The 26105-nt window shown below is 49.4% G+C and overlaps 2 protein-coding genes across 2 annotated transcripts in view; one reads left to right on the top strand and one right to left on the bottom strand.

The window, feature by feature from the left end:
• The first annotated feature begins 323 nt into the window (after positions 1–323).
• On the top strand, positions 324–22068 carry TREH (trehalase). The gene is given in 15 exon segments (XM_026449838.1): positions 324–412; positions 16868–16968; positions 17094–17238; positions 17322–17409; positions 18288–18388; positions 18549–18644; positions 18773–18889; positions 19001–19123; positions 19369–19418; positions 19551–19745; positions 20334–20551; positions 20816–20927; positions 21281–21393; positions 21632–21685; positions 21928–22068. Coding segments are annotated over 15 exon segments (1743 nt in total).
• A 272-nt stretch (positions 22069–22340) lies between these two features.
• The window catches only part of PHLDB1 (pleckstrin homology like domain family B member 1), a 53547-nt gene continuing 49782 nt past the window's right edge, over positions 22341–26105 (bottom strand). Inside the window, exons 20-21 of the mRNA XM_026449843.1 lie at positions 24704–24789; positions 22341–23686 (exon numbers count right to left, since the gene is read on the bottom strand). Coding sequence (XP_026305628.1) covers positions 23546–23686; positions 24704–24789 — 227 coding nt within the window. The 3' untranslated portion in view covers positions 22341–23545. The remainder of the gene's footprint in view (positions 23687–24703; positions 24790–26105) is intronic.

Genomic DNA, 26105 nt, shown 5'->3' with positions numbered 1-26105 from the left:
ACAGGTGCGTGGCCTCGACTGTGTCCCTGGCCTTCGGGTGCCCATTCCCCACCGCCATCCCCATGCTCTGAGGGAAGGGCCTGAGCCATCGGCAGCAGCTGAGACTGTGAAATAGAAGAAGCAAAGTAGAAGCAGGGGCGGTGACCACTGTGCCCTGAGAGCCGGAGGGGCAAGCAGGCTGCACACAGACCAAGCACACGTCCCTCAGGTGGCCACGCCTCGAAGGCTGGACTTCGGCCGACTTGGACAGGCAGGCGAGTCAGGCTATGCCCAGCAAGCCGAGGGTGCCTGGGCTTGCTCATTCAGTCACAGTCACAGCCACTATGCCAGGGAGGACCTGGAAGCTGTGCCTGCTACTGCTGCTGGGGCTGGGACTGGGGTCCCAGGAGGCCCTACCCCCACCCTGTGAGAGGTAGGGTGTGAGGAAGGCAGCGGGAGAGGATGGCAATAAGAGGGAGGCTGGGATGAGATCTCAAGCTCTGGGGTCAGTACTTCAGAAGGAAAAGAAGAGATTATAAAGGAAGGAAAGAGTAGGGCGCGGTGGCTCAAGCCTGTAATCCCAGCACTTTGGGAGGCTGAGACGGGCGGATCACAAGGTCAGGAGATCGAGACCATCTTGGCTAACACGGTGAAACCCCGTCTCTACTAAAAAATACAAAAAAACTAGCTGGGCGAGGTGGCGGGCGCCTGTAGTCCCAGCTACTCGGGAGGCTGAGGCAGGAGAATGGCGTAAACCCGGAAGGCGGAGCTTGCAGTGAGCTGAGATCCAGCCACTGCACTCCAGCCCGGGCGAAAGACCCCGCCCCAAAAAAAAAAAAAAAAAAAAAAAAAAAGTCGGGAAGAGAAGAAAATGAGGATTCCTGTGTAGCAGGCTCTATGCTGGGCACTGCACCTGCAGTCCCTTTTTTTGTTTTTGTTTTTGTTTGTCTGGTTTTTTTGTTAGAGTCTTGCTCTGTCATCCAGGTGAAGTACAGTGGCACCATCTCCACTCACTGCAGTCTAGACCTCCCAGGTTTGAGATTCTTGTGCCTCAGCCTCCTGAGTAGCTGGGATCACAGGCATGCATCACCACGTCCAGCCTGTCATTGACTTTTACCAAAATTTTCCACCTTTGGAAGGGAATTAGTCTTGGTGACTGTGCTGGGAATACAAGCGTGAGCCACCACCCCCTGCCAGGACCTGGAGTCCTGATACCAGATGCAGCTGCCAGAGTCCGGCCTGAGGTCTAAAGCCTGTTGGCCTGAGCCCACCCTCCCTCCCTCTCTTCCTCCAAGCTGCCCCTTGAACTGTGCAGGCCTCTTCCCAGGATTGTTCTAGCAAACTTTCTGCTCCAGCTTCCTAGCCTGGGTGTGAGAGGCAGCCTAAGGGCCTGACCACAGCACCCGGGCTCAAGCCCAGACCCTAATACTCTCTTTGTGACCCAGGGCAGGTCAAAGCTCTTTCCTAACCCTGAGTTTCCATCACCAGGGACAGAGATGAGTGACCCTGTCCTGCCTCCTGGACTCAGGCAAAGTTCACCCTTCATTCCTCATGGATTTATGGAGCTGTGGCCACATCAACTACTTTACCAGTTCCTGCAAGAACAATAATAATAGAAGCAAAACAGCTGGGCATGCTGACTCACGCCTGTAATCCCAGCACTTTGGGAGGCTGAGGTGGGGGGGGGTCATCTGAGGTCAGGAGTTCGAGATCAGCCTGACCAACATGGTGAAACCCCATCTCTACTAAAAATACAAAATTAGCTGGGCATGGTGGCACACGCCTGTAATCCCAGTTACTCAGGAGGCTGAGGCAGGAGAATCACTTGAACTTGGGAGGTAGAGGTTGCAGTGAGCCAAGATCGTGCCATTGCACTCCAGTCTGGGCAACGAGAGTGAAACTCTGTCTCTAATAATAATAATAATAATGATAATAATAATAATAAAAGCAAAACAATAACAGAAGCACAGTTTGAAGTAGAGCGAAGTTAGGACCCACTGCTGTGGGTGAGCAGAGGGTGTGTTAGAGAGGACGGGGAGGAAAGGTGTGTCTGAGGACGTGATGTGTGAGCAGAACTGTGGTAGGAACCATCGTTGAGCTGACCTGGGAGAAGAGTCTAGGCATGGAAAGAGCCGTGCAGAGGCCCTGAGGTGCTGTTCAGGGATTGGGAAGAAGGTCTGTGTGAGTGGGGCAGAGTGGGAACAGGTCTGGGGAGAGCGGGGCTCCAGGCAACAAAGTTTGAGCTTGGGCTCCAGTGGTAGGACTACAGTCAGAGACAAGGCGTTCAATAGGGGGTGTGTGTTACAGGGCGAGTTGATAGTGCTTGCCCATGACAATTGTGGAGTATAAAGGGGAAAAGTGTCCCTGGGAGAGTTAATAGGTTTTGTTCTGTGCGATTGTAACGACGACTTCAGAGAGACTGGGTGGTCCAGTGTTTTGTCAAGCATTAGGCTGTTTGCCAAATGTAGGGGAAGATGACTTTATTGGTGTTCCCTAAGACTAACCTTAGGCCGATGATTCACTAATACTTCCAAACAGTTATACCATGATTATGGTTTCGTTCTTTTTTCTTTTTTTGAGATGGACTCTCGCTCTGTCACCAGGTTGGAGTGCAGTGGCGCAATCCGGCTCACTGCAACTTCCACCTTCTGGGTTCAAGCGATTCTCCTGCCTCAGCCTCCCCAGTAGCTGGGATTACAGGTGCCTGCCACCAGGTCCGGCTCATTTTTGTATTTTTAGTAGAGACGGGGGTGTTGCCATGTTGGCAAGAAAGGTCTTGATCTCTTGTCCTTGTGATCTGCCTGCCTTGGCCTCCCAAAGTGCTGGGATTACAGGAGTGAGCCACTGTGCCCGGCCTTGATTATGGTTTCTTACAGTGAAAGGATACATGGTAAAGCCATCGGAGGTGAAATATTCTAGGGCCGAGTCCAGGAGAAAATAAGCTCAATCTTCCAGTTTTTCCTCTCCCAATGGATTTATATGGACAGTACTTGATTTTTCCAGCAATAACATGCGACAGCACGCATGAAGTACTGCCAACCACAAAATCTCACCTGAGTCTTGGTGTCCAGTGTTTTTATTGGAGGTCAGTGATGGAAGCATGGACTAGCTGTGTGGCTGACCTCAGTTACTCACTCTCCAGGTCTTCAGAGATCAAACTGATACTGGGTGGCCAAAGGCTCCTGCCACAAATCACATTATTAGCATCATATATCTGACATGGCCCAAGGTCCCAGAAAAACAAAGACTTATCAGGCAGCATATTTCAGTAATTTAAATCTTATCTTTCAGGGCTGGTCACAGGCCAGAACTTTCTCTGAAACGTGCAGGGTTTGAACACAGCAGACCTGCTGAGTCAATCCTTTCATGCACAAGCCACTTCTTGCATAACGAAGAATTTGTTTCGTCTTTGTCTTGGGTTCCTCCAAGGTCACCTCTAAGCTCTTGGAATCTCCCAAGTGATAGGAATATCTGTTATTCCTAGTGGTCCCTGATTACTGTTTTTTGTTTTTTGTTTTGTTTTGTTTTGTTTTGAGATGGAATCTAGCTCTGTTGCCCAGGCTGGAGTGCAGTGGCAAGATTTTGGCTCAGTGCAATCTCTGCCCTCAGGGTTCAAGCGATTCTCCTGCCTCAGCCTCCCAAGTAGCTGGGACTATAGGCACGCACCACCATGCCTGGCTAATTTTTGTATTTTTAGTAGAGACTGGGTTTCACCATGTTGGCCAGGCTGGTCTTAAACTCCTGACCTCAAGCGATCCACCCACCTCAGCCTCCCAAAGTGCTGGGATTACAGGCATGAGCCACTGCACCTGGCCTGATTGCTTTCTGAGACAGGGTCTCACTCTGTCACCCAGGCTGGAGTGCAGTGGTGCAGTCATGGCTCACTGCAGCCTCAGCCTCTGTGGGCTTAGGTGATCCTCCCACCTTGGCCTCTTGAGTAGCTGGGACTAGGTGTGTGCCACCACAGCTAGCTGGTTTTTGTTTTTTGTATAGAGATGGGATTTTGCCATGTTTCCCAGACTTTTGATAGCTTTTGTTAATGAGGTGACTTATGGTGGGCCCCTAGACGGCTTCTGCTAACAAGATGACTCCACATGAACGCAGGCCATACCAGAAAGGCCAAGCATGTGTGTAGAGGGTTGGGGTTTTGGTCCACATGATATCAGCCCAACTTCTCAACCTTCAGGGAGGAGAAGCGGCTGGAGATGGAGTTCAATTACATGATCAATGATTCAATCAATCATGCCTATGTCATGAAACTCCAATAAAAACTCTGGACTCCGAAGTCCTGGTCAGTAGGCTGGCTGGGCACAGTGGCTCATGCCTGTAATCCCAACACTTCAGGAGGCCAAGGTGGGTGGATCACTTGAGGCCAGGAATTTGAGAGCAGCCTGGCCAACATGGTGAAACCCTGTCTCTACCAAAAATGCCAAAAATTAGCAGAGCGTGGTGGTGCATGCCTGTGATCCCAGCTACTCAGGAGGCTAAGACACGAGAATCGCCTGAACCTGGGAGGTGGAGGTTGCAGTGAGGTGAGATTGCACCACTGCACTCCAGCCTGGGTGACAGAGTGAGACCCTGTCTCAACAAACAAAAAAATAAAACAAATAAATACCAAGTCCTGGTTGGTGAACACATTGATGAGCCAGGAGGGGAAACATCCTGGTTCCATGGGGAAAGGACACAGAAGCTCTTCATTCAGGGCCCCCCTAGACCTTGCCCCATGTGTCTTTTCATTTGGCTGATCCTGGCTTATATTCTTGTAATAAAACTACAGCCCTAAGCATAACCATAAGCTTTTCTGAGTCCTGTGAGCTCTACCAAATTATCAAATCTAAAAGCGTTATGGGAACCCCTACATTTGTAGCCTCTTGGTAAGAAGTGTAGGTGGCCTGGGGACCCCTGAACTTGTGGCTAGTGTCAGACATGAGGCTGTCTCACTCAGGACTGTGCCCTTAACCTGAGTGTGGATTCTGCACTAACTCCCAGGATTTAATTGCAGTTAGCACCAGGATTAAATTGCAGTATTGCAGTTGGTGTCAGAAAATGTGGATTTACTAGAATGACCCTGACTCACTGAAACATGTGGGTTGGGAAAGAAAAGATGAAAGGGCAGGGGATGAGAAATCTTTCATTCTTGAGTGGCTACAGGGTCACTCATGGTGTGAAGAGCAGTCATGCCGCAATCAGTTACTGGAGGTAAAAGTTACCAATGGAACTTAGAGATGATTGATCTCTAACTTTTGGGGAGTTGGCCCATGTGCATAGCAAAATGTATATTACTAAGAAGAAAAGCAAATATACAATCCCTATAGATTTTTATCTCTAATAGTCAAACTGAAAGTAAAAGATGGGCCATGCTTAGATTCTGGTTGGTGGAATTACAACCTCCAGTCCTGCACTGTGGTACCAAAAGCACCTGCTGAAGCCCTGATGGGCACTGCAATGAGATTGAGAGAATATAAAAATGTGGCCAGGTGCAGTGGCTCACACCTATAATCCCAGCACTTTCGGAGGCAGAGGTGGGCAGATCATCTGAGATCAGGAGTTCAAGACCAGCCTGACCAATATGGAGAAATCCTGTCTCTACTAAAAATACAAAATTAGCCGGGCATGGTGGTGTGCACCTGTAATCCCAGCTACTCGGGAGGCTGAGGCAGGAGAATCACTTGAACCCAGGAGGTGGAGGTTGCAGTGAGCTGAGATCGCACCATTACACTCTAGCTTGGGCAACAAGAGCGAAACTCCATTTCAAAACCAAAACAAAACAAAAAACTGATATGTGCTTGAACAGGTTTTATGTGGAGTGTTGCATCTCTTCTACCTGAATGTATTACAGGGATGGATACTGTATCTGACCAGGAAACATTTCCACTACCTAGTATTGTAAAACAGAAGGCATGGACATCCACTCATCAAGCAATATTGATTAGACATTCCAAATGGGAACGAATAAGATTGCCCAGCTCCACAGAGATTGCTAGCCTTCTCTGGAGCATAGACTGGACTTTATAGCAAAAGGCTTAGAGCACCTCCTAGCATGAGTGCTGGGACTTTGGACTAGAGAATTTCTGTGTGAGAGGTAATTATTGGCTCGCTATCAGACATTATTTGAAATTGCCCCTATGACTGAAGGATGTAAGATAATCTTGAAACCTGAAATACCTACAATATCTTGGGTGATGTTGGAGAAATGCTCTCAGAGAGTGGGCAGGGCCCAGAAGAGTTCCCTAATGAAGTGGAAATGACTGGATCAGGCATAAGCTCATGGGGGAATGCAGAGTTATTCAGTGTATTCAAGAGCAGAGAGACTCTCTTCCCCCAGGACTGACTTTGGACCCACTCCTTAGATTCTATTGCCAATTGGACAGTGCCCTATTGACAGCTCTCGATTGACCAACAAAGAGCTATTTGGCTTATGGATGGCAGTCCCAAGGTGAATGAACAGCCTACTGTTTGGAAGGTTGTCACTCTGATCAAAGAAGGCAAAAACAAATCGGCTCTGTGGGCTGAATTGCATACTGTTTAGGTTTTTACTAACTCTTGGACAGTGGCCCAATGGCCTGGCCATATGGTCAGGCAGAAGGACAATGGGAACCTTGTCTATATGGAAATCACAACAGGAATTTTAGGAGTGCATTAAAGCAGGTTATGTTGATGTCCATCAGAAGAACCCCTTTCCAGGATCAAAAGGGAACTGGGGCAACAAGTGGGCATCCCTGTGTGCTCGCTTGAGGTGGCCACCTGTGTTCATGAAATAAATGGACATTGCAGGGCAGCAGCCATGCAGAGAAAGGCTGAATTTAGACTTAGTCCTCTTGTTCCCGCTGAGGCACAAAATGCCAGTAAGTACTTTTCTGTCTGCCAAAAAGAGAAAGACTGCACACGGCTGTGGGAAGATGACCTTGGAGGGAAGGCCCTGCACATACCTGGCAAGATGGGCTGATTCTGGTAGGCCTGGAGGGCTACAAATGGGTCCTGACAAGAGTAGACAATGATTCTGGACTGGAGTTTGCATGGCCAGTGGTAGATGCAAATGCTCAAAATACTGACACTGTAAAAGGGTCAGAACAAAAGATACTCCACCAATTTGAACCATTGAGTTATATTTCTTCAGATCAAGAAACACTTTCATCTTCAGAGGAGTGGTTCCGTAGAAAATTGGGATGGGCAGTTGAAGCATGTGCTATCTAAAACAGCAGGGAATAAGGGTATGAAAGGCTGGCTTACATGCCTTCACAAGTATGTGCTCACACTCAACATAAGGGGGCTCAAGGGTTTGTCCCTATTAGATAGATTCTTCTGCTTTTCTGGAAGTTAAAGGGAAGAGGGACTGGGGGACGATGACTAGCAATTCTTCCCATGTGGTATCACTATACCATTTTCTTTCTTCCCCACATTAACTAAACTTTCTTTTTCCAGATGATTCAGTGGTTCCAGTAAATCCCGGTGGTCCCAGGACTGCAGATACATAGGATAAGAGTAGTTTACACACCACAGTTCTAGTGTTATGATATTCTGTGTTTTTTCTGTGTGCTTACTATTACCAGTGAGTTTTGTATCTTCAGGTGATTTTTTTTTTTTTTTTTTTTTTGAGATGGAGTCTCACTCTGTCACCCAGGCTGGAGTGCAGTGGTGCGATCTCAGCTTACTGCAACATCTATCTCCTGGATTCAAGCAATTCTCATGCCTCAGCCTCCCGAGTAGCTGGGATTACAGGCATGCGCCACCATGCCCAGCTAATTTTTTGTATTTTTAGTAGAGATGGGGTTTCACCATGTTGGCCATGCTGGTCTCGAACACCTGACCTCAAGTGACCTGCCTGCCTCAGCCTCCCAAAGTGCTGGGATTACAGGCATGAGCCACTGAGCCCAGCGATCATTAACTTTTTTTTTTTTTTCCCTGAGACGGTGTCTCACTCTGTTGCCCAGGCTGGAGTGCAGTGGTGAGATCTCAGCTCACTGCAACCTCCACCTCCCTGGTTCAAGCGATTCTCCCACTTCAGCCTCCTGAGTACCTGGGACCACAGGTGCGTGCCACCACACCTGGCTAATTTTTTTGTGTTTTGTGGTAGAGACAGGATTTCACCATGTTGGTCAGGCTGGTCTCAGACTCCTCAAGTGATCTTCCTACCTCGGCCTCCCAAAGTGCTGGGATTACAGGCATCAGCCATCATGCCCGGCCCAGGTGATTTCTTACTGTGTGTTAACATCCTATTCTTTCTGACCAAAGTACACTCTTTAGCATTTCTTGTAGGACAGGTCTGGTATTGATGAAATCCTTCAGCTTTTGCTTGTCTGGGAAAGTCTTTATTTCTCCTTCATGGTTGAAGGACATTTTCACCAGATATACTATTCAAGGGTAAAAGTTTTTTTTTTCCTTCAGCACTTTAAATATGTCAAGACATTCTCTCCTGGATTGTAAGCTTTCCACTGAGAAGTCTGCTGCCAGACATATTGGAGCTCCATTGTATATTATTTGTTTTGTTTCTCTTGCTGCTTTTAGTATCCTTACTTTGTCCTTGACCTTTAGTTTGATTATTAAATGCCCTGAGGTAGTCTTTGGGTTAAATCTGCTTGGTGTTCTATAACCTTCTTGTTCTTGGATATTGATATCTTTCTCTAGGTTTGGAAAGTCCTCTGTTATTATCCCTTTGAATAAACTTTCTGTCCCTATCTCTTTCTCTACCTCCTCTTTAAGTCCAATAACTCTTAGATTTGCCATTTTGAGGCATTTTGATTGTATTTTCTAGATCCTGTAGGCGTGCTTCTTTGTTGTTTATTTTTTTTCTCTTGTCTTCTCTGATAGTGTATTTTCAAATAGCCTGTCTTCAAGCTCACTAATTCTTTCTTCTGCTTGATCAATTCTGCTATTAAAGGACTCTGATGCATTCTTCAGTATGCCAATTGCATTTTTCAGCTCTAGGGTTTCTGCTTGATTCTTTTCAATTATTTTAATCTCTTTGTTACATTTATCTGATAGAATTTTGAATTAGGACTGCAGATACAAATGCAAGAGGCAGGAATTACTCCTAAGCAAGAAAGTATAATTATATTCTTAAACTTTTATGTGAGAATTCCTAAGGGTCTGATAGGGCAGGTTGTGCCTTCACCTTATCTAGCAAAAACGGGGCTAACAATAAATATAAGTATATTGCCTACTGCTCAAGATAGCTTACTAGTTCTGTACCTATGTAAGCCTGCCCTGTATGAATGGGAGTGGACCGAAGAAGAAGCATTTACAAGACAAGTGTTTCTACCTACAATCTGGATAAACACAGTGGCCTAACCCAATGTTCTTTCCAAAGGTGGAAAAGTTTGGATATAAATGGAGAACAAGAGGTGTAGTGGCTGGGAATAAATTAATGAATCCATGCATTAATAAGAAATGCAATGAGGGAAGTCCACTATTACATTAATGCTTAGAAAGAAGATCAGAGAAAACGATGCTATCGCTTCTTCATTCAATTAGACTTGACACCTGAAAGCGTAAAGCCATATTTTGCCAAGACCACTCCTGCTCTGGAAACTGACAAGATCAAAGGGGAGCCTGCCAGCCTGAGTGGCCGTATCCTGGGAGACATTTTGTCATATGATCTGGTGATGAACAGGACTAATTATTAATGACAATGGGACTCTAGTAATGTGTGAACATCTTTTGACTCTTAATTTGCAGGTTACATCTACCATAGTGCAATATGATAAAGCACTGGTGTTGTTGGCAAGATTATAATACTAATATTGAGAGTCACATGTATTGGGAAATTGAGCTAAAGGCTTCCCATCTCTACTTCCACACTAGCTCCTCTAAATTTTCAATATACTCATGTTGATACTATCTCTTTGTCTGTTACAAAAATGCTATTCCAAATGCAGTTGCTCAGGAAAGTATGACCGTTTTGCTACAAGGGATCTACGGGTAAAGGCTAGGGACTGGACTGTTGTATAACAGAGTTTGTCTGTTCTTTGACCCAGGTTGCTGGGAAGTAACTTCTAAGCTCTTGCAATTTCCCAAGTGATAGGTGTGTCTTTAGTATTCATGATGAGGCTCTAGATGGATTATACTAATTAGCTGACTCAGGACGAGGACTGGACAAGCCAGAAAGACCAACTTGTGTGTTTGGAGAGGTGGGGCTTTGAGCCAAGTAATATCAGCCTGACCTCCCAATCTCTGGGTAGGGGAGTGGAACTGGAAATTGATTTTTTTTTTAATAAAAACACCTTACATTTATTTAATATTTAAGACACTTGAAGCCCCTCACTTAATCTTTTGTTTTGTTTTGTTCTTTTTTTTAATTTTTAAATTTTGGAGGTACATAGTAGGTGAATATATTTATGAATTACATGAGATATTTTGATACAGGCATGCAATGGGTAATAATCACATCAGGGTACATGAGGTGTCCACCACCTCAAGCATGTATCCTTTGTGTTACAAACAATCTGATTATACTCTTTTAGTTATTTTTAAATGTACAATTAAATTATTTTTGGCTATAGTCACCTGTCGTGCTAGCAAATACTAAGTCTTATTCATTATTTCTGGTTTTTTGTACCATTAACCATCCCCACCTCCCCCCGATGCCTGCCACCATACCACTATCCTTTCCAGCCTCTCCTAATCGTCATTCTACTCTCTATCTCCATGAGTTCAGTTATTTTAATTTTAAGCTCCCACAAATAAGTGAGAACATATGAAGTTTGTCTTTCTGCCAAATTAAGTATTTCACTTAATATAATGACCTCCAGTTCCATCTATGTTCTTGCAAATGGCAGGATCTCATTCTTTTCTATGGCTGAATAGTACTCCATTGTGGATATATACCACATTTTCTTTATCCATTCATCAGTCGATGGACACTTAGGTTGCTTCCAAATCTTAGCTATTGTCAATAGTGCTGCAATAAACATGGGAGTGCAGATATCTCTTCAATATATTGATTCTTTTCTTTCGGTCACATATCTAGCAATGGGATTGCTGGATCGTATGGTAGCTCTATTTTTTAGTTTTTTGAGGAACCTTCAAACTGTTCTCCATAGTGGTTGTACTAATTTACATTCCCACCAACAGTGTATGAGAGTTTCCTTTTCTCCACATCCTCACCAGCATTTGTTATTGCCTGGCTTTTGGATAAAAGCCATTTTAATAGGAATTAAATGCTTTCTCATTGTAGTTTTGACTTGCATTTCTCTGATGATCAATTATATTGAGCACCTTTTCATATGCTTGTTTGCCATTTATATGTCTTTTTTTAAATTTCTTTTCTTTTTTTTTTTTTTTTTTTGAGACAGAGTCTGGCTCTGTCGCCCGGGCTGGAGTGCAGTGGCTGGATCTCAGCTCACTGCAAGCTCCGCCTCCCGGGTTTACACCATTCTCCTGCCTCAGCCTCCCGAGTAGCTGGGACTACAGGCGCCCACCACCTCGCCCGGCTAGTTTTTTGTATTTTTTTAAGTAGAGACGGGGTTTCAACGTGTTAGCCAGGATGGTCTCGATCTCCTGACCTCGTGATCCGCCCATCTCGGCCTCCCAAAGTGCTGGGATTACAGGCTTGAGCCATCGCTCCCATCCTAAATTTCTTTTCTTACTTAAGGAAATGTATGTCTGCTTTTCAGTAATGTCTATTCAGGTCTTTTGCCCATTTTTAATTGGATTATTAGCGTTTTTAATAGAGTTGTATGAGTTCCTTATTTATTTATTTATTTATTTTTTCCGAGATGGAGTCTTGCTGTGTCAACCAGGCTGGAGTGCAGTGGTGCAACCTCTGCCTCCCAGGTTTGTGCAATTCTCCTACCTCAGCCTCCCGAGCAGCTGGGATTATAGGCATGCACCACCACGCCTGGCTAATTTTTGTATTTTTAGTAGAGACAGGGTTTCACCATGTTGGTCAGGCTGGTCTCGAACTCCTGACCTCAAGTGATTGGCCTGCCTTGGCCTCCCAAAGTGCTGGAATTACAGGCATGAGCTACTGCGCCCAGCCCATATGAACATTTTAACAATATTGATTCTTCCAATCCATAAACAATGAACATGGAAAATCTTTCTTTCTTTTTTTTTTTTTTTGAGACAGAGTCTCGCTTTGTTGCCTCCCAGGCTGGAGTACAGCAGCACAATCACAGCTCACTGCAACCTCTGCCTCCTGGGCTCAAGCGATCCTGCCACTTTAGCCTCCCAAGCAACTGGGACTACGAGTGCATGCCACCACGCCCAGCTAATTTTTTTGTTTTTTTGTAGAGACAGGGTTTTGCCACCATGCCCGGCCAAGGTTTGCCAGTGTTTTGTTGAGGATTTTTGCATCAATATTCATTAGTGATACTGGCCTGTAGTTTTATTTATTTTTTGATGTGTCTTCATCTGGTTTTGGGATCAGGGTAATCCTGGCTTTGTAGAATGAGTTTGGAAGTATTCCCTCCTCCTCTAATACATCTTTTTCTCTAAATGCTTCTCCTTGTTAAAAGTAAATTTGTAGGCCAGGTGCCGTGGCTCACGCCTATAATCCCAACACTTTGGGAGGCCAAGGCAGCTGGATCGTCTAAGGTCAGAAGGTTCAAGACCAACCAGAGACAGGTGAAGCCCTGTCTCTACTAAAATACAAAAATTAGCTGGGTGTGGTGGCACATGCCTGTAATCCCAGCAACTTGGGAGGCTGAGGCATGAGAATTGCTTGAACAAGGAAGGTGGAGGTTGCAGTGAGCCGAGATGGTGCCACTGCACTCCAGCCTGGGCGACAGAGTGAGACTCAGTCTCAAAAAAAAAAAAAAAAAAAGTAAATGTGTTAGGGATAAAAGATTTTAAGGTGAAAAAAATAGGATTAATAAATTCAGCATGTTCCATGATGGGGGAACCTATCTCCCTTAGAGCTTTTTCTATCTCATGGGCAATGTTTGTTCCACCATGTATGCTGTTGCCATTTTGCATTAAAGGCCTGAGTGCCATTAGGATACATGTTTTGTACCCAGAATTTGTGAGTTCCCCATACTAGGGTTAGATGAGTGGTCATCACACCTGGGTGTAATTAGTTTGAGTATGCCATAAAGCCTCCCATAGCCTTCCTTGTCTCAGCATGGGGCTGTTCCCCAAGAGAATTTGGACATATCATGGGATGCCTACTGCTTTAATACTATAAGAAACCCATTTGGGCTGGGCATCCTGGCCCATGCCTATAATCTCAACACTTTGGGAGGCCAAGCCAGGAGGATCACTTGAAGCCAGGAGTTTAAGACCAGCCTGGGCAACATATTGAGACCCAGTCTCTACAAAAAAACATAGAAAAAATTAGGTGGATACGCTGGCATATGCCTGTAGTCCCAGCTACTCAGGAGGCTGAGGTGGGAGGATCACTTGGGCCTGGGAGATTGAGGTTGCCATGAGCTGTGATTGCACCACTGCATTCCAGCCTGGGTGACAGAGTGAGCCCTTATCTAAAAAAATAAAAACTAGGCCAGGTGCAGTGGCTCACACCTGTAATCCCAGCACTTTGGGAGGCTGAGACGGGTGGATCACCTGAAGCCAGGAGTTTGAGACCAGCCTGACCAAATAGAGAAATCCCATCTCTACTAAAAATACAAAATTAGCCGGGCATGGCGGTGCACGCCTGTAATCCCAGCTACTGCTACTCGGGAGGCTGAGACAGGAGAATCACTTGAACCCGGGAGGCAGAGATTGCCATGAGCCGAGATCGTGCCATTGCACGATCCAGCCTGGGCAACAAGAGCAAAACTCCGTCTCAAAAAAATAAAAAAACAAAAAATAAAATATAATTTTTTTCTATTCTGTTTAACAGCTTTTCATGCACAAAAACAAGGGTGATCTGCATTTGTGCATGGAGCTCATTGGGACAGGCTGGCCATGCTACTGTTACATTTCGTTCATTTTAACCGGAGACCTTTCTAAACATTCAATGATCAAGGTTTACAGTTACACAGTGATTACTCTGCCAGGAGTTGTAAACCACATAATCCAAAGGCCCCAAAAAGAGTAGTTCCTGGAAATTCCTTCCCAAATGGTATCCTTCGTAGTAGATGTAACCTGAAAATTAAGAGTCAAAAATCTCTGGCACATTGCTAGAGTTACATTCTGTTGTCAGCAACTGGTGCAGCTCATCCTCATATCATATGACCAAGTCTCAGAGCAGTGCCACTCAGGTTTGCAGGCTGCCATTTGACCTTGTCAGGGCCCAAAAGCAGGAGTCGTCTTGGCAAATGCATGGCTTCCCCCTTTCAGGCATCTGGTATAATCATGCTAAGACACAATCTTACTCTCTTGTTTTGAGTCTCTCCAGGCACCAACGTGATATTGCATTCCCCTCATTGCATAACCCATTTACTCATTCCTTTACCCTCAGCTACTGCGTCTCTTCCTCACCATCTGTCATTGATTTTTTTTTTTTTTTTTTTTTTTTTTTTTGAGATAGAGTCTTACTCTATTGCCCAGGCTGGAGTGCAGTGATGCAATATTGGCTCACTGCAACCTCCACCTCCCGGGTTCAAGCAACTCTCCTGCCTCAGACTCCCAAGTAGCTAGGATTACAGGCATCACCATGCCCAGCTAATTTTTGTATTTTTAGTAGAGACGGGAGTATTGCCATGTTGGCCAGGATGGTCTCGATCTCCTGACGTCCTGATCCACCCGCCTCGGACTTCCAAAGTGCTGGGATTACAGGCATGAGCCACCACGCCCAGCCCATCATTGATTTTTACCAAATTTTTCCACTTCTGGAAGGGACATTAGGCTTGGCCACTGTGCTGATCCACATTGCCAGCACCAACAGTACTGTTGCAGGTGCCTTGCCTTCAGTCCGCTCCCAGTCATATAAGGAAGAGTTACAAAGGTGTGGAACTAGTGGGCTATCTTGACCACTAGGCAACATGGCTGCATTCACTAAGAAGCCAAATTTAGCCAGATACTATGAAGGCACAACACACCCCATCAGACCCTTAGTAAATCTGGCATAAAGGTTTAAAGGTACAGTTGCAGTTTTTTCCTTGAGAATCGTCCCTTCTTCTGACACCCACAGTTGCAGTTCTAGTCCTGGGGCCACTGTATTGGGTAGGAAAATGTAGTTGAGATGATGTGGGAACAAATCATATAGTCATACTAACAACTCTGCCCTCCCTCTTCCCAGGTCCCCCAGAAAAATTAGGGGAATCCATCCAATGGAGACCTCCTTTGCTCCTCTCAAGTTGAATGTGAGCACACACTCTTTTTTTTTTTTTTTTTTTTTTTTAAGACCGAGTCTTGCTCTTGTTGCCCAGGCTGGAGTGCAGTGGTGTGATCTTGGCTCATTGCAACCTCCACCTCCCGGGTTCAAGTGACTCTCCTGCCTCAGCCTCTCAAGTAGCTGGGATCACAGGCATGTGCCACCACACCTGGCTAATTTTTGTATTTTTAGTAGAGATGGGGTTTCACCATATTGCCCAGGCTGGTCTTGAACGCCTGACCTCAATTGATCCACCGGCCTCGGCCTCCCAAAGTGCTAGGATTACAGGTGTGAGCCACCGTGCCCGGCCAGAGCACACATTTCTGAAGGTATGTAAGCCACCCCTTCATGCTTTTATCTCTCTCCACCCACTATAGACAGCAAATGTTTCAACTATCTGTTCCAATTTTCTATCAAATCGCTACTCTGAGGATGGTATGCAACACCATATGTCCATTTGCTGTGGTATTGCTTGCCCCGTTGCTGAACGCTAGATGCTGTCAATTGTGTTCTTTGATCTGAAGAAATGTAACTTGGTGGTCCACACTGGTACAGCATCTTCTGTTCTAATATAGCATCTTGTAGTATTTTGCACATTTCCATCTACAACCTGATATGCAAAGCTACTTTAATGTGCCCTTTACATTTCCATAGGGTTATGCCCCAGGTGGGCAACACTTTAGTAGTTCAGTTTTTCACTGCCCATCTGCCAGGCCGTTGGAAGCGGCCCATGAGTCAGTAAAAACCCAAACACAGGGGCTTTTATCATTCGATTCTTCTATCACTGCAAGGCAAACAGCATGCAATTCAATCCACTGAGGTGATTTGTTCTTACCTTCTTCAAAGATTTTCCATCCTCAGTCAGAGTGCAAAGGCCTTCCAAACAAGGTCTTTCTACCTATAAACCAAGCAGCTTTTTGTCATTCAACCAAGAGCTGTTCAAAGGGCCCCTGTGTGGCACTAGGATCCATCAGCTCCTCGGTGCTTCCAGAGTTGACCCTAGAGGGAAAGAGGCTTCCTGCTCCTGAATACCATGAGCACCTCCTTGCATTCCCTGAGCAGCACGCTCCTGAATAAACCGTTTCCATTTTATTCAGGAACTCTTCTGGGCACTGCTTTCGTTACAGAGTGTTTCTCTGACATCACCCAAGACATTATGGGTATTTCAGGTTTCAGGATTATTTTGTGTTCTGCAGTCATGGAAGCAGTTTCTGGAAACACTCAAGAGCCAGCTAGTAATTGTCTCTCAAATGACCTCTACATACACTGCACCTGGAAATGTTCTGGCCCAATCTCAGCGATCACCGCTGAGTGCACCTCCCAGGTTTCTGCCATAAGCCCTTCCGATTGAGTCTACACAGGGCCATTGTGCAGAGAATTGGCCACACCAGTATGATTAAAGTGCTAACCTCCCTTTGTCCACCAGCTGTTCTACACCATCTCAAATTAGCCACCAGTGTGGGTTCAGGCAGTCGGACAGGCACTTTACTGCCCGAAGACCCTACTTGTTCCCTCAGCCCTGTATGTCACTCCAACCCACAAACTCCTAACACACACACACACACACACACACAGCCCTTGTCCAGTCCCAGGGAACACGCCTTGACCAGTCTGCCACAGACTCTAGCCTTCTCTTCTGTCCTAATGGGGTGCTGGTGGTGACCTGACCTGCTCCTATCCCTGTCTCTGCAGCGAGATTTAGTGCCATGGGGAGCTCTTACACCAAGTTCAAATGGCCAAGCTCTACCAGGATGACAAGCAGTTTGTGGACATGCCTCTGTCTATAGCTCCAGGTGAAGCACCTAGGGCTGAACCTCCTCTCCAAAGAAGGCAGGGGGCAAGAACAAGCAGAGAGGCCCCTGTGATCAGGGAGTGACTTGTGACACCCTGCTGACCCTCCCTGCTGCCTGCTCTCCAGAACAAGTCCTGCAGATCTTCACTGAGTTGGCCAGGGACCACAATCACAGCATCACCAGGGAGCAGCTGCAGGCGTTTGTCCAGGAACACTTCCAGGCCAAGGGGCAGGAGCTGCAGCCCTGGACCCCTGCAGACTGGAAAGACAGGTATGACTCTGGATGGGGAACAAGAGAGGGTCCCTTCCAACCGAGCTGCCTCCCTGAACCCTGGGGGGCCTGTGTTCTTCCAGCCCCCAGTTCCTGCAGAAGATTTCAGATGCCAAACTACGTGTCTGGGCAGGGCAGCTGCACCAGCTCCGGAAGAAGCTGGGGAAGAAGGTATCAGCGTCCTGGGCTTGCCCAAGGCCTGGCCAAGGGAACTGGAGAGAGGAATGTGTCTGGGGCCCACAGTGTCTCTGGAGCACAGATCAGGCTTCTTTTTCTGAGAAACCAGTTCCTGACCCCTGGGTCCCCAAATAGAAGCCCTCTAGAAAGAACTTTTGAGGTCAGAAGAGCAGCATCTACTTCTAATGCCTCGCCTCCTCCAGGAAGGCTCCCCAGCCTCCCCGGGAAACCCCAGCCTGCCTTGCCACCTCCAGGCTGCCCAGTACTGGGTAGATGTTCACTGCCTGCTGGGCTGTCTCCTTCCCTGAGCTCCTTCTCAGGAGGCCTCCGTCTCAGGAGGAGTCAGTGCTACTGCTGCTTGGGGCCAGGCCCTGTGCTCAGCCCTGTCCTGAGCTACTTTGCTCATCTATATCCCCTCACCTGGGGAAAGGGTTTGGGGTTTTACCCCTACCTGGCTCAGAGAATGGGGGTGATGGGCCAGTCCTCTGAGCCTGGTTGGGTGGTGGCAGCAAGGATGAGGAGTAGAGGGGAAATGGGGGGCTGGCACCCCCCTTAACCACCCAGCCCACCCTGGGTCTTTGTAATGGCCGCTGCTTGGTGGATACCTGCCCCATGCCTGGCTGAGTGGTCGGGTCTTCTACCGGGCACCAAGTTGAGCCAGGACTCCCAAGGCCAGAAGGTGACAGATGAGGACCCCAGGGCTCCCAGCGGCCAGGCCTTTATCACATGGCTGAGCAGCAGTGGAGCCAGAGCTGAACCCAACTGCCTGGCTCCAAAGCCTGTGACTCCTGGGGCCTCAGATTCCCCAGCTGCCTGCAGCCTCTGCTTCCATGGGGATTCTAGGCTCCCCTTGCCCTCTCTCCTGATTCCAGATGAAGCCAGAGGTTCTCAGCCACCCTGAACGGTTCTCTCTCATCTACTCAGAACATCCCTTCATTGTGCCTGGCGGTCGCTTTGTTGAGTTCTACTACTGGTGAGCGCCCAGGCCTGAGAGACCAGGGGGCCTGCAGGACTGGCAGTGGTGCAGAAACCCAGGGCCAGCAGGGTGTCTTGAGCAGGGCAGAGTGCCCCACTGGCTGGTGTGCAGGGCAGAGGGAGACAGTAGGGTGGTGCCTAAGCTGCCCCTTCCCCAGGGACTCCTACTGGGTCATGGAGGGTCTGCTCCTCTCGGAGATGGCTGAGACGGTGAAGGGCATGGCATTGCAGAACTTCTTGGACCTGGTGAAAATGTGAGAGGGGGCCAGGCATCTCCAGCCTAGGTGGGGAGGATTGGCAGGTGTGCCATAGGCCTGGAGCTGGATTGCCTTGGTGCCAGTTGTTGGGGAGAAGGCATCGCAGCAGGCCTTCCTCTTGGCAGCTATGAGCATGTCCCCAGTGGCGGGCTTGTGTACTACCTGCAGCGGAGCCAGCCCCCACTTTTGACCCTCATGATGGATTGCTACCTGACTCACACCAACGACACCACCTTCCTACAGTGGGTACCACCCTTCTTGTGCTGCTCTGCAGACCCACCCCCCACCTCAGACCTCTCAGGGCTGGGGATGGGCAGCGCACCTGGGCTGAGGTGTTGTCTGCTTCACTCCAGGGAGAATATTGAGATGCTAGCCTTGGAATTGGACTTTTGGACCAAGAATAGGACTGTCTCTGTGAGCTTGGAGGGAAAGAACTACCTCCTGGATTGCTATTATGTCCCTTATGGGGGACCCAGGTGAGGAACTGCACAGCCCACCCCTCAATCTCTTACCTGCTCACCCTGGTTAGAGCATCACAATGCCCCGGGCAGGAGGAGGAGTGACTTAGCCTGACCTCTCAGATGGTGACACTGAGAGCTCTCTGCAATCCTGGGCTGTGGGGGCCCAAGGGCAGTTGGATCAAGATGGCCCAGCCTCCTCTTGACCACAGAGGGGCTTAGTAGCTACTAGTGCCGGGCTGCCCACCTCTCCTCTTTGCTAGGCCTGAGTCCTACAGCAAAGACGCGGAGTTGGCTGACACCTTGCCGGAAGGTGAGCAGCAGCAGGGTGAGGGAGGGCTGGGGGCAGGGCAGCTGAGCACCTCTGTGTCAGGCTCTGGTCTCCTGTCATTGGCTGCCTATCCTGCAGCCGGGACTGGCTGGGTGCCCTGCTATGTCCTCACAGGAGACCGGGAGCCTCTGTGGGCTGAGCTCAAGGCTGGGGCCAAGTCTGGCTGGGACTTCTCTTCACGCTGGCTCATCGGAGGCCCAAACCCCAACTCACTTAGTGGCATCTGAACCAGCAAACAGGTGCCTGTTGACCTGAATGCCTTCCTATGCCAAGCAGAGGAGCTGATGAGCAAATTCTATTCCAGGCTGGGTGAGCACCCCAGGAGGGAAGGGTAAGCAGGGAGCCTGGTTTCCTGCCTCAGACTTGGCAATAGAACTGGAAGTAGGACTCTGGGGTGACAGGCCTTCAGCATCCCAGCCTGTCGAGCCCCGCCCTAGTGGATGCCTGCACTCACATTTGTGTACCAGACAAGAGGACAAACGGAGCCCACCCTAATACCCCCTTCCTCCCTTTCTTACTGTGAGGGTCTCTAGGGTCTGTGAGGGGAACTCTAGTCCACACATCCAAAATCCATCCACTCCCTCTCCTCAGACAGCTGTTCTTGACCCCCTGAGAGCTAGGGGAATCCACCCAGCCAATACCCTTGGGAGGATAGACCCTGGGACAGATCAGCTCCAGTGGTTCCCTGGGAGCAGTGTGGGGCTATATACTCAGGAAATTCCAGGACCTAGACACCAGAAGTGTGGTCGGTTCCAGGTCGGCACATCCCCTTGGTCATCAGGGTGTCTTAGTCCTTGCAGAGAAACACAAAGGGTGGAGGCCAAAGTAGAGCCACGAAAGGCTTGGGGCCCGCAGGCAGGGCGCTGGCTGCTGGGTCTAAAGGCAGCACTGCCCCAGGGAATGACTCCCAGGCCACAAAGTATAGAACCCTGCGGGCACAGCGCTTGGCCGCCCTGAATGCAGTCCTGTGGGATGAGGAGACAGGTGCCTGGTTCGACTACGACCTTTAGAACAAGAAGAAGAACCAGGAGTTTTACCCATCCAACCTCACTCCACTCTGGGCCGGGTGTTTCTCTGACCCTGGTGTGCCGGACAAGGCTGTAAAATACCTGGAGGTGAGGGCACAGCAGGTGCCTCGGGTCCACTGCAGGCAGCACCACCCCCTCCCGACCCTGAGCAGGACCTGCAGGGGAGGCCGCTTCCTCTGGCCGTGCCTCTTGTCCCAGCCTGCGGGTCCTGCAGAGCCACCAGGGGGCAGCTGTGAGCCAAGAAGAAAAGAGTCAAGAAGGGGACATTTGGCTTCCTGCGGGGCCCAGTATCCTGTCCTGGCTCTCAGTCCAGCCCCACCCACAGTCATGGGAATGTCTGGGACCTTCTAGGACAGCCAGATCCTGACTTACCAGTATGGAATCCCGACCTCTCTCCAGAAGACAGGCCAGCAGTGGGATTTCCCCAATGCCTGGGCCCCCCTGCAGGACCTGGTCATCAGAGGTAAGGAGGCAGGGCTGGCACAGCCAAGGGCCCTCCCCAGGGTGTAGAGGTGGGCCTCCCTGGTGCTGGGGAGGCGTGAACAAAAGACACAGGCCCCGTGTCCTTTCTCTCACTCCTCTGCTCTCCTGGCCTCCACTTGGCAAACATTTATGTCCACCCGACCTGTCCAGTGCAGTCAGTCCTGTTTGCCCTTCAAACCAGCGCCCTCAATTAAGGGCAGTTTGGCACATGGTCTCAAAAAGGAAGTCTTAGGACCCAGGCCTCTTTCCCTCCTTGGAGAGAGTAGGGTGCAGCCTCTGCTCTGTCTGGGATGGGAGACCTGGAGGTTGAGTCCTGCCTGCGATGGGGTCTAGGCCTGGCCAAAGCACCTTTACGTCGGGCCCAGGAAGTGGCTTTCCAGCTGGCTTAGAATTGGATCCAAACCAACTTTGATGTCTACTCGCAAAAGTCAGCCATGTATGAGAAGGTGAGCTGGCCTGAGCCCTCCCTGCACCCCCAGGGCATCCCAGTGCTGAGGTGGGTCAGGCTTGGCAGCAGGGCCCAGGGCCAGCACAACTGGGATGGTGGCGGCACCCAGTGGCCACTCCTGGGCACTGCAGGGGCTGCTGGGCAGGCAGAGCAGCTTCTCCCCAAGGGCTCCGGTTGTTTGTTGTTCCTGGAGCTGGGGGCAGTGCCTGACCTACAGCCCACCCGCTTGTCCCCAGTATGACATCAGCAACGGTGGACAGCCTGGTGTGGGAGGAGAGTATGAAGTTCAGGTGAGCAGGCCAGGGGCGGGCTGGCCATCGCCCTACAGGGAACTCCTGGGCTCTGCAGCCACGACCCCCACCCCAGGCCTCAGTGTGCTCACCTGCATGTGGGCCCAGGTGATGAGCTGACTGGTGCTTCCTGTACTGCTGGGGTTAGGCAGGGCCAGTGCCCCTGGGGAAAGAGCCCACAGCCCCCACCAAGGGTCTGGGGCTTCCCCAGAAACCGAGCCCCACTGCCCTGCCTTTCCCAGGAGAGCTTTGGCTGGACGAATGGCGTGGTCCTGATGCTGCTGGACCGCTATGGTGACCGGCTGACCTCAGGGGCCCAGCTGGCTTTCCTGGAGCCCCACTGCCTGGCGGCCATCCTTCTACCGAGCCTCCTGTCATGGTGACAGCCCTCCCCTCCTCACCTGGCCCCAGCTCCTGTCCCATTAAACTTCTGTACCAGTTCCCGTCTTCCCCTGCCTCTTCATGCCCTCCTACCTCCCAGCCTGTCCTCAGAGTGAAGTGGGGGGCAGGTTCATGACCTGGAGGTCATGGGTTGGGGCCTAGCTCCCTCCAGGAACCTTGAATAGGGAGCAGATCCTGCTCCAGGGGGGAAGACCTATCCCTCCTACCCCAAGTGCCCCAGCGCCAAGTCCCACACCTCCGGCTTTCCACTCACTTCCGTAGTCCAAAGGCTTTATTGTTCTGCTGAAGTGCTTACAAATACTGAGAACCCCCAGCCTGGGCCCACGCAACCAAGGGCTTAATGCTGGGAAGGAGAGCAGGGGAGGTGGGCTTTGTGTTAAGGCGTGAAGGGCGAGGCCGGACAGCTGGAGGCCTGGTCCTCCACTCTCCATTTCCATCACCCTTCGGAGGCTGAAGGAAGGGCAGCGGCACCACAGGGCCCTTCCCCTCTGCTGCATCATCTCCTGCTCAGGCTTTCCCTCTAGGAGCATCGGAGGAATCCTCTTTCCCTGTTGGAAATTCGACCCTGTACAGAACTCCAACCATAAGTTTTCTAGCTTCCCCTCCCAACCGTATCACTCCTCCTCTGTTCCCTAGATCCCCCGGCTTCATCCCTTCTGGCTCTAAGCAAGGCACCAGTGGAAGGGAGAGGGCTGGACTGGGGGGCTGGCAGGCTGTGCATAAGGGCTGAAGACACAGGCATGGGGCAGGGAACAGGTGTTCAGCCCCTTTCCCCCAGCATGAGATGCCCAGGGGCCTGGGCTGGAGAGATGATGGCACGTACCCTCAGATGGCCCACAGCTGAAGCAGTGGGCTGGGCCACAGAGCTGCAGCAATTAGTATGTAACCATGGCAATGAGGCAGTTGCTATGGTAACCATGGTGATGGGTCTGCAACTAGGGGATGGACCTGGGACCTCAAGGATGACACTTGAGATCTCTGGCCCTTGAGCAAGGTGACACAAAGGATATGGGAAAGGAGAACAATGGGGCAGAGTGGGGTTTGAGAAGTGGGAAGTGGGCTGCCTGAGCTATTACCCCACTCTGAATGTGGTTCTGTTCAGCCCCCAAAGCCCATGGCAAAGGGGTCTGAGGCAGGAGGGGATCTTTGGCAGCTTATGGTACCATAATTTGTCTTTTAGAAAAGAGAAAAGAGGCTGGGGAGAGCAGGTGTCAGGTCGGAGCTGAGGCCCTCTCTGTGACAGCTCCTCAGCCCTGGCTGGGCCCGGGGCAGGACCCTAAAGGGTTACTGCAAGTTCTGGGTTCCCAGGAGGCAGCAAAGCCACCTCCACTTTTCTTCTTCTGGCTGGTTCTTCAGGAGGCCAGAGCCCAGAAACTCACAGGACCAAGCTCTTTACAGAATATTAAAGTCTTCTTATACAAAAGCCTCAGTTGTGCTCTGCCAGGAGGCCCACGGCAGTTAGTTCATGAACTGAGTGTAGCCCTCAGCCCCTGTGACGATGACATCCATCCAGATGCGCATGGCCTCTGCAGATGGGGCCACCATGTAGTACAGCCGGTCATGGGTCTTCACGCAGAAGGTGAGGGCTGGGTTCGGGCTCTGCCAAGGGAAGAGAGGAATGTCTAAGATGGGGCTCACCCATGCCTAGGAATAGTCTCACCTGCCTCCCTATCTGCCCTTTCCCCTCCCAGCCCCTGGAAAGCCCTGGAGCTTAGGACTGAGTCCTAAATTGGCCCAGAGCCTAGTCCCCACCAGTCCATGTGAGCCCCAGGCTGAAATGTTCCCTTCTCACACCACAGCAGTCCTGGGCTCTCTAAACTCCCTGGACCCTGACAGAGCTATACCCTGACAAGGGGGGCTCTGGTCCTTGACACCCCAAGTTCAAGAGTGAGTATCAAGAGGATCAGACACAAAGGGCTATTCCAGTGAGGACCAGAGTTTCCTCTCAGCAAAACACGGGCAGACAGAGAAAGCTACAAGTAGGATGCTAGGCCCCGGGACCCCAGAGGAGCAGAGACCAGGACTGGGATGGGCATCAGAGGGTTGGTGGCAGGGAGGCTGACTTGCATTAGGGAAGCAGGCCCCAGCCTCAGATATCTCCTGTTTATCATTTTCTCCCTATCAAGTCTAGTCTTTGAGGGTCCCCTCCACCCCTTCCAGCCATCCCTTCTGTATCAGCCCCCCACGGGGAGATATCCTGCTGTCATTTCCAGGAGAGGAGGGAGGCAGCAAGGAGAGGGAGGCACCCAAGCCCAGAGGAGCTTCTTGCTCTTTGCAACCTGCTTTCTGCTCCTCCCTTGGGCTTGTGGGAAGTGGTGGGGGCGGGGGGGGATGAAGGGGAGAGTCAAGGGTCAGGGATGAGTGAGGTACAGGAGGTGTTAATGTGCTGGTTACAGCTAAGTGGGGAGGGGTACCTCAGTCACCATAGTGAAGCGGAAAAACCTCTTCTGGGAAGGGGAGAGGGAGAAGGGAAGAGAAAGTTGACAAAGAGAACAAGGACTGGGTTGGAGCCTCTGTAGAGAGCAGGCTGGCGGCCTTTGCTCCCAGAGCCCCACCAGGCCACCGCTTCCCCATGGCTGTCCCTCTGGCCTCCCTCTGGTGCCCTCCACCCCTGACCTTGGCTGCACTGCGCAGGTGGTCGTAGTACACTTCCTCAATGGCCTGGAAATAGATGACTCCCTTCAGCTTCGTCTCATGCTTGTCTGCAAAGCAAGTAAGGGTGGGCTATGGAGCCAGTCACACTTCAGGTCTAGCTCCATTTATGTGGAGTTCCACGGCCTGAGCTTCCAAATCTGGGAAATGGGGTGAAGATCCCAGTCTCCCAAGACCCCCAAACAGAACCCAATACAGAATCCTAAAGATATGGATAATGCTCAGCCTCATTCATAATCACAGAGAAATACAAATCAGAACTTCACTGAGAGACCACTTCTCGCCTAACCCAATGACAAAAACATACAACAAATATACAGCACACTTTTGGCAAGTCTATGGTGAAGGAGGTAGTCTAACGACAGGTGGGAGTATAAATTGGTAAAACCCTTATGAACGATTTGGCCATGTCTATCAAAATTAGAGAGGCATTTATCTTTTGATCCAATGCTTACATTTAGGAGAATTTCTCTTTCACATATACAAAGTAACATACACAAGATTATTAAGTATAGTATTGTCTATAGTCACAGAAGACTGGAAACAACCAAAATATCAATCAAGTGGAGACTGGTTAATAAGTCAGTGTGTGCCACATCATGGAAGACTAAATACAGCTGTTAAGTAAAATGATACAGGCTGGGCATGGTGGCTAACGCCTGTAATCCTAGCATTTTGGGAGGCTGAGGAGGGTTGATCACCTGAGATCAAGAGTTCGAGACCAGCCTGGCCAACATGGTGAAACCCCTGTCTCTACTCAAAATGCAAAAATAAGCCAAGTGTGGTGGTGCATGCCTATAATCCCCGCTATTCGGGAGGCTGAGGCAGGAGAATCACTTGAACCCGGGAGGCGTAGGTTGCAGTGAGCCGAGATAACACCACTGCACTCCAGCCTGGGCAAAAAGAGCAAAACTCTGTCTCAAAAAAAAAAAAAAGAAAGAAAGAAATATCTGATACAGAGAAATAAGCCTATAGTATATACCCAGATATAATATCTAGATATAGATAAATTTGATATAGAATGATCTCTAAGACACATTAGGAGGTAAAAAAAGGAATGTACTGCATGCCACCTTTTGTGCAAGTATTTGTTTATATTCTCCTACAGAAACTCTACAAGGATACACAAGAGATTAATGAAAGTAGTTACCTGTACTGGGTGGGGCATAATTCTCAATTTAAACCTTTTTATATATATTTTATTTTTGAACTTTATGAATACTTTTACCTATTTTTTAAAAAAAGAAAGGAAGTGGCCAGGCACAGTGGCTCACGCCTGTAATCTTAGCACTTTGGGAGGCCAAGGCAGGTGGATCACCTGAGGTCGGGAGTTCGAGACCAGCCTGACCAACATGGAGAAACCCCA

This window comes from Piliocolobus tephrosceles, chromosome 13, assembly GCF_002776525.5.
Source record: "Piliocolobus tephrosceles isolate RC106 chromosome 13, ASM277652v3, whole genome shotgun sequence".
NCBI classification, from domain to species: Eukaryota; Metazoa; Chordata; class Mammalia; order Primates; family Cercopithecidae; genus Piliocolobus; species Piliocolobus tephrosceles.
The sequence above is the reverse complement of the archived record's forward strand: the minus strand, read 5'-3'. Positions and strand labels throughout refer to the sequence as shown.